This window comes from Terrapene carolina, unplaced genomic scaffold (assembly GCF_002925995.2).
Source record: "Terrapene carolina triunguis isolate 2854851 unplaced genomic scaffold, T_m_triunguis-2.0 Scaffold69, whole genome shotgun sequence".
NCBI classification, from domain to species: domain Eukaryota; kingdom Metazoa; phylum Chordata; order Testudines; family Emydidae; genus Terrapene; species Terrapene triunguis.
The window spans coordinates 33072088-33080611 of record NW_020664420.1 but is presented as its reverse complement, the minus strand read 5'-3'; the positions used below and the strand labels follow the sequence as shown (position 1 = coordinate 33080611).

Sequence of the window (8524 nt, the reverse complement as noted above, 5' to 3'; positions counted from 1 at the left end):
GCCCCTTTAAGGATTGCTCCCTCTCTCCCCTCTTTGCAGGCACTCAGCCTTTTTGTGGGTCAGAGTGGGGCCCTGTAGCTGATCCTTTGGACTAAAGGGTGCAGGATAAACCTGCATACCAAAACAAGATCTTCCCCTACCTGGAGACTCCATTCTGCAATGGGAAGAAAAGCTCCACCCCTTCCCACTCCCTTGAGATTTTGGTGGGCATCATGCTGGTGGGCATCATGCTAGTCACCTTTTTAAGTCTGGCAAGCAATCTTTCCTGCACTGCCAGATAGGTGTGGGCAATGTGGGTTGTTCTTTCTTTATTATTATTATTATCTTTTTTTAAATTCCTCTCAGAAGCCCAGGGTCCCAATGGGTAGATTTGACAGTAAAATGCATTTGTTGCATTAGCAGGTGCCCAGTGCAGACATTCATTTGACTGGGGGCAGCTTCCTGATAAAGCACAGTTGGAAACAGATTAGGACGAGGCATCTCCCAGAGAAGATGGGGAAAGGTGGTATGGACTCCTAATGCCCACAGCAGTGAAAAGACAACACCCTTTCCCCACCCTCATATGAGAAGAGGGTGATGGGAGGGGGGGTCCCAGCAACAGTGATGGAACCTGTTTAATGCTGTGGAGGGGTGGCATAATTCCCAACATTTTCAGTGGCTGAAGTGGGATGGGACCTGTCCCCAAGGGGGTCGGGGACCAAGGTGAGGTTCAAGTCCTACCCTCAGTGGGGAAGGGGGTGGGCCAAACCTGAGCATCACTGTCTTCCCATGCAGCAAGGGCCAAGTCACAGTGCCTGGAGGGGAGAGCTGAGCCCAGCCAGCCCCACAGGAGCCACTTTAACTGGGACAGAGGGTTTCAGGGGTCAAAGTAGGACAATTCCACAAACTTGGGACTGTTGGGAGGTATGGTGTGGTATGGGGCTGATACCAGCCCTCCACCAGGTGTTACAGATTGCAAAGGAAGGATGACCTGCCCTGGAATAGTTATTGCTGGATAGTTCCCAGATATGTTACTTAATAAAGTTGCAGCCTAGTTAAACCACATTCTTGGTGTCTTGTCTGTCTTCCCTCAGTGTCTGAGACAATAATTCCCAGATATCTATGTCCTGCAATACAGAACATTGCCACTAGTTGTCAGTCTAAATAATATATGTGGGCTGATTGTAGTTTGTTGTCTTCCTCTGATAATAGCAGTCTTGAAAATGGAGCGAATACTATTACTGAGACATTATAGTCAATCGACTTCCTAGTGATATAATAATTAGAAAGCAGACAATTTTTAGTTTACCTAAAAAACTTTATTAACAATGTAAAATGCCTAATATTTTACAGTCTGAGCTAATTCTGGCATGCCCTATAAGAGTTAACACTAAGTTGATGTGCAGACACCATGCTTCAACTTTTAATGGAAACAAAGTATTTTCTGCTTTATGTTAAAGGGTAATTGTATATTGTACTACACCATCTTTTAACTCCATTGCCCCTTTCTTCCAAAAGTTGAAATAGACACTATTGGCTTAAAAGGAAATGTACTGTACAGTATGTAGATATTATGATTACTTTGTATTTACAAATATGAATATTTTTCATATGATTTTGAGTATGATAAATTAAGAGATTTTACTGTGGTGTTCTTTGCTAAATTGAGATATAGTGGAAGACTAAATATGAATGAGAGCACAAAAAGCAATAGGAGAGTTTGTGCATGTTCTGTTACAATAGTTTGTTTTTAATATTAGAAGTTTAACACGTTTTGATGTTTGAAAGAGTTTTCTATGTTTAAAGATTGTTTACAATATTTGATCATATTCTATTAATGTGATCCTAGTAAGAGCTATAGTCCTAGTTTTGTACTGTACACAAAATTTCTTTTGTAGTTTGTATAATAAAAAAGCTTTAGGATGAGCTAGTAACCATAATTCCTGCATCTAGTCACTGAATGGTTTAAAGTAGACATGTGGAATGTCATTACAAAATCTTTAAAAAAAAAATCACCATAATGTTAAATCTATTCTCTTTCTGGTACTTGAGAGCAACAACTTTGAACTGTAAAACTCCTTTTTGAAAAGGGCGGTAGGAGAAGGAATAGGGCAGTGTAGAAAACGCTATATAATCAAGAGCAGTAAGGTTTATCCTTTCAAAGGTCAAATACTATTGGTTTCAAGAAAGTTATGGTTTTCTTGGTGTTTCTGTACTGACTTTTTTTAGCTTGAGACAAGGCAGCACAGTCCAAAGAATCGTCGCTTCGGTCTTCTCACTAATGGATAAGGAGTCAGGTTTAGGAGGCTGCTATCATCTGTAATGAAAGAAGTACAAAATGTAATACAATTAGGTATATAAAAAAGAAACCACTTACTTATTTGTATTCCAGTAGCACCTGGGAGCCTCAGTAGTGGACCAGGGCCCCATTGTACTAGGCACGGTACAAACTCAGGCTAAAAAGATGGTCTTTTCCCCAAAGAGTTTACAATCTAAATGTATCTAAGTTCAGACCTTTTTCTAAAGAGCATGTCCGTACACTATGAATTATGATTAAGGCTAAGATTATGTCACGGAGGTTGTGGAAGTCACGGAATCTATGATTTCTAGTGATCTCCATGACATTGGGGGCCCTGGCAGCTGACCAGCTGCTGCCAGCAGCGGGGGACCCAGCAGCAGCTCAGCCTCCCCGGGGAAGCGGGGGACCCTCTCACAGCTGCCTAGCAGCTGGGAGTGGCGGGACCCCTGCAACTGACCAGCTGCTGCCACTGGCGGCAACCCCTGAGCTGCCCAGCGGCTCTGCTGCCGCGAGCAGCTGCCCTCGGCTCCCGCAGCTCCCAGCTGGCAGCGGCAGAGGGACCCCGGAGCTACTCAGTGGCCACAGGCGGGGGGGCCTCCACTGCTTCCAGCTGCTGGTGGCAGCGGCAAAGGGACCCCAGAGCTGCTCAGTGGCCAGGGGCCCCCCACAACTCCCCAGCTGCCACCACTGGCAGGAGCCCCCCACAGCTCCCCTGCCATTGTGGGGGGCAGGGGACCCCCCCCCGCGGTTCCCAGCCCCACAGGGTGGCAGGGGGACCCCTCCCAGCCATTTTGTCCCCATTTTGTCAGGGATGTTTTTAGTAAAAAAGTCAAGGACAGATCACGGCTTCCATGATTTTTTATATATTGCCTGTGACCTGTCCATGACTTTTACTAAAAATATCCTTGACAAAATCATAGCTTTAATTATGATGATGCAGCTCTGTAGTAACTCTGCCCTATGCCAATTTTATTCCACTAATGTAGTTGTGTTTTATATATTGAGTCTTAAAATGCTAATTACAGAGTTATGGCCATTGCTCCATAACAACATATAGTGTTTCAGAATATCAGTTCTGGATAACTAAAAAAGGTAGAGGAAGAAAGACAGAAATCCTGGCAGGTGGCATAGTGGTTCAATCACTGAACTTGAGATCAGAGGGGTAGCCTTGTTAGTCTGTATCTACAAAAACAACAAGGAATCTGGTGGCACCTTAAAGACTATCAGATTTATTTGGGCGTAAGCTTTTGTGGGTAAAAAACCCACTTCTTCAGATGCAACTTGAAAGGAATTACCCTTTCATCTCTGGAGACAGGGCAAAATTTTCAAACTTGGTTGCCTAAAGTTAGGCTCCTAAATCCATATTTAGGAACCTAAATGAAAGCTATTTTTATATGGATTCAAGATCCGAACTTTAGGCAACATTCCTTGATAATCCAAGCTTTTCCTTGATAAGATAAAAGACCTATTCCCCCATCCACCCAGCATTTTTATATTTGTTTGTAAAAATAACAGTTTCACAGCTCGAAGAAAAACATGAATAATAAATGCTTGCTAACTATGAAAAGGGTTTTAAGAAGAGTGTTTCCAAAATTGGAAAAACATAATGCTACATTTAGACACCTGGTTTCAGGACTGACTTTGACCAGACCAATACAGAGTGATGCCCTGAGCCACATAAGGACTTAAGTGTCCAACTCCGATTTCAGTTGCCTAAGTCCAAAATTTAGGTGCCACTGAGATTCTCAAAACTCCTACCACATTGCTGCCTAAACCTGGAGGCATCTAACATCCCTCAGAGCTTAAATTTCTGCCATTAAAGTGCCCTATGTTTCTACTTCTGGGCCCATGCACTGCCGCGTCAGTCCTGACAGCTGGTGTCGGGCTGCTCCTAAGCCCTACTCCTCAAACCAGGTGAGATAAGTGGGGGAATGGCTATTCAATGGCTATTAACCAGGATGGGCAGGGATGGTGTCCCTAGCCTCTGTTTGCCAGAAGCTGGGAATGGGTGACAGGGGATGGATCACTGGATGATTACCTGTTCTGTTCATTCCCTCTGGGGCACCTGGCATTGGCCACTGTCAGAAGACAGGATACTGGGCTAGATGGATCTTTGGTCTGACCCAGTATGGCCATTCTTATGAATGTCTATCTGCCCTGTGGGGGCTGGTGTGATATGAGCACACCTAACTCCACACAAAATAGTCTGGTGGAGTGGAGAGAAGCAGAAGCAGCAGCAGCCTTCCTTATAACCTTTCGCCCATTGGTTAGGGTACTCACTCAGAACATGGGAAACCCCAGTTCAATTCCCTCCTCTGCATGATGTGGAGAAGGGATTTGAACCTGAGTGTCCCACCTCACAGATGAGGGTGCCAGCCACTGCACTATGGGATACCCTGATATGGTGCGCTCCTGTTGAAAGCTGTTCCATGGTGTATAAATAAATACGCATTGGACCAGAGAGAAAGAATGACTCTATGGTCCAGTGGTTAGGGCATTCACCTGTCTTCTCCACATCAGGCACATGGGAGAATTGAACTAGGGCTCCCCACCTCCTGGGTGAGTTCCCTAACTACTGGGCTAAAGGTTACAAGAAAGGTCACTCCTGCTGCCCTCTCCTTTCTACCCCCTCTCCTGGCTGTTCCGTGTGGAGCTAGGTGTGTGCTATTGTTCTTGTAAGAGCTCAGGTTTTTTTGCATTTTGTCTACTTTTGCTTTGCTTTTTGCTACTGACAGGGGGTGCCACATGAAGGCAGTAGACTTGCTCCCCAAGCTGGACAATCAGCACCAGAAGGGAGCTGAAAATGACTATCTTTCCCATTGATGCCTCCACTCTGCAAGAGAATCTAACACGTTAAGTAAATTGAGGAGCCTGTTGCTGCATCTGCACCCTTGTCCACTTGATTGTAGATCCTGGACCAGGCTTGACTGGCTACTCTCAGGATCGTACAGAGTTGCTATCGTTGGGGCCCAGCAGGGCTTGGTTTCCTCTCCAGATTGTGATGGTTGGGCAGTGTTGCAGACAATAACTCATCTATTGAACAAGTGCCCATCTCAACATCTGGAGGGCTGCTTACCATGCCTCACCTCCCTGGATACAGAGTCTATCCCCTGGTTACCGTACCTGGACATCTAGCTCTTATGTCTGCATACGAGAGGATTCTTGCAAGAAACTCCTTAGGCACCTGTCTCCAGGAGAAGTTTCACAGCTTTGAATCCCAAGTGGAGATAGGTGCCTCCCTCCATCACATACTTAGGGGTCTACCTCACTGAATGGGGTGAAGCTTAAGACACAGCTCTTCTTTGGCATCTTCAATTGGCTAGCTTAAGTGGCTCCCCACCTAGCATGCTGGCTTTTGTGGCCCCCTCTCTTCGGTGTCTAACTCTCCCCAGGCATTGCATAGGGAGCCTGGTTGCCTACCTCGGGGATTGTGGATTCTCCTGGGTGGCAAGGCACCTAAAAGTTAGGCTAGGTGTTGCAGTGCCTAAGCCCCTTTGGGGGCCTGAGTGCATAATGGAGGTGTCCTGGCAGGGAAGGGGATAGGTTGCTGTCCAAAATATTTCTGGATCGCCTGGTAGGTGATCCAAAGGGCAGCATTGATATCCACCTCAGAAGAGAATGATCATATTACACATGCCAGTTGCAGGGAGAGTGCTGCATATGCAGCTGTAATAACAAGGGTAAGAAATGGACTTTGTCTTGCATGTATGATTCCTTTGAGAGAATACATTCTCTTTCTTCTTAAATTTCACCCACTGCACATGCACAGTAAATTTGGGAATCTGAACACTTCTTCAATGAGTCTGCAAGCAAAGCTGCAAGTTTAGTAGCCTTATACTAAGCTTGAAAAGACTAGTGATTGTGAGCCCACTCTGATTTCAGTGAATTCAGCGGCAAAACTCTCATTGATTTCACTGAGAGCAGGCTCAGGTCCTGTAAGGATTCATTCATTCAACATTATCAAATCATCTCACAACTTTTTTTTACAACCATGCTCTTAATTTCACATCTAATCATTAAAGTTATTAGCTCGTACCCTGGTAATTAACTAAATCTCCTCCTTTTGGGTCTTCTTCTCTCCCTTATTTTTCCTCTTTGATGAATTCAAAATGCAGTTTTAATTAAAGATCTTAGAATACTTTGAAGATGTAAAGTCCTATATCAGTACTATCGTCCCCTCTTGAGACCTCAGTTCCCAGAAGTGGGCAGTAAGCTCTGAACATAGATGGTGTATATTTGTGGGAGCAGCAAAAGAGCCGTTTGTACCTCCTTGATCTTGGTGCTGGCCCCCAACATAGTTTAGAGCAGCCTCTGGGCTACTTAAAAGTATGTCTGCCTGATGCACAGCCCTAAAAGCCTCTGGTGCATTTACCAAAGATCTTCAGGACATCTATGCAGAGTGTAAGGAGAATCTGAATGAGCTCTCCCCTGTGATGAGCTGGGGGAAACGACTTCAGGAGCAGACCATATTTGCAGACATGCCTACTCTGCCTACGTGTGCAGCAGATGGAGCTGCTTTGCCAAAATGATCAATTTGGGTTGGTTTGGGGTTACAAATCACTCGAGGATTTCAATGCAGGGGTAATGAAGATGAAGTGTTAACCTTATTGTATGAGTAAAAGGCAGCAGAACTGTGCTTACCATGTGACCCCCCTGATTGAGGGGGTCACCCTAAACTGAACCTCACTTGCTAAGAATGGGGTAGGGATGCCACATCCCCATGAAGATGAGAGAGTGGAGATAGGTGTTTCTATGTGGTGGTGTGGATGCTGCCAAGAATCTAGCATTTAACGATAGAGCTGATTGGTCTCAATTGAGAGTCCTTGTTTCTGGCTGGTAATTCCTAGAGATGATGATGTTGCTGAACAGGTCTAGGGGCTAAACCCTAGACATTGTTGTGGTCAGGGAAAGACAATACAGAGACTGAATTGGCTGTGAGGTTCCCCATTACCTGCTGAAATCATTAAGAGATGGGTTAAGTGGCAGAATCTCAGAACGTGACGTTGTGGGTGCAGCAGTGGTGGCCAGTGGCAGTGGCAGAGAGAGTGACAGCTATGAGCCAGTTGCAAGCAGCAGCAGAGACATTGCTCGATATCTCCTGCCCCCAGGGGTGGGAGATGAACCATGTGAATGTACCTCTGAACTCTGGGTCTTCGCTAACCAAGGACAGCCAACAGTGAGTAGGGTACAGTGGCAGGTGAGGGGAGTGGTGTGTTAAGGGACATTTGTTTGTTGGATTTTCACACCGCAAAGTGAGAAACTGAGGCCAAGGACACTGCCCAACACACTGTGGGGTGGATGTTTGCCTATGGTCGCATGCTTTTGATTTGTGGTTCTGATGTTTTCCCAAATTAACGTTGGGTCCCTTTTAATAAAAGTTTTATTTTGTTTTACACAGACTCAGTGCTTCTGCGTGGGGAAGGACTGCCTTTGAGGTGGTGGTGTTTAGTTTTCCCAGATTACTAGGTGGGGACTTGAGCCGCTTTTATTTTGTGGTGGTAAGAGAAATCCCTAGACATTGAACCTGGCCCTTGTTGCTCCTGACTCCACCTGTCAGAAGGATTACCAGAGCAATATAAAAGGGCCAGAATGCAGAGGAAGGATTCACCCCCTGGAACTCTGAACTGTCTTCCTCTATTCTGCACTGAGTTCAAGTTTCTCCTCTTCCGCAGCCTAGGTCTTTCCTTTGCTATGTTCCCCTCCTTCTTTCTCTTTGTGCCCCATTCCAGACTTTGTACCTTTTTACCATCTGTCCTGTTTACCTGGAATGACCTTCTATATAATGCACAAAGAGATTTCTTCCTCCCCTCCTTCCAAACCCTTTGCAATCCCCTCCATTCCATGAAACTTCAGGAGTGCAATGTATTCTCCCCATTCTGTGTTTCTCTCACAACTGCTGTCCTTTAGACTGTTAGCTCCTTGGGACAAGGACCTGTTATGCTTAGCATACTTTATTTGTTGTATGCTGCCATGTACACTGACAGCATTATAGAAATACTAATATATGATAAAGAATACGCCTAGCTTTTAATTTTTTAGGACAAATTGGAGAGAGTCTAGAGACCATCCCCTGACAGGTATTTGTCCAGCCCATTTTTAAAAACCTCCAAAGATGGGGATTCCACAACCTCCGTTGGAAGCCTATTCCAAAGCTCAACTACCCTTATTGTTATAAAGTTCTTCCTAATATCTAACCTAAATCTCCTTTGCTACAGATTAAGTCCATTACTTCTTGTTCTGTCTTCA

The 8524-nt window shown here is 45.1% G+C and overlaps 1 protein-coding gene across 1 annotated transcript in view; it reads right to left on the bottom strand.

Moving 5' to 3' along the window:
• Positions 1-1322: 1322 nt before the first annotated feature.
• Positions 1323-8524, bottom strand: part of RGS7BP (regulator of G protein signaling 7 binding protein) — a 79698-nt gene continuing 72496 nt past the window's right edge. Inside the window, exon 6 of the mRNA XM_024194756.1 lies at positions 1323-2296. Within this exon, the coding sequence (XP_024050524.1) occupies positions 2205-2296 (92 nt within the window). The 3' untranslated portion in view covers positions 1323-2204. The remainder of the gene's footprint in view (positions 2297-8524) is intronic.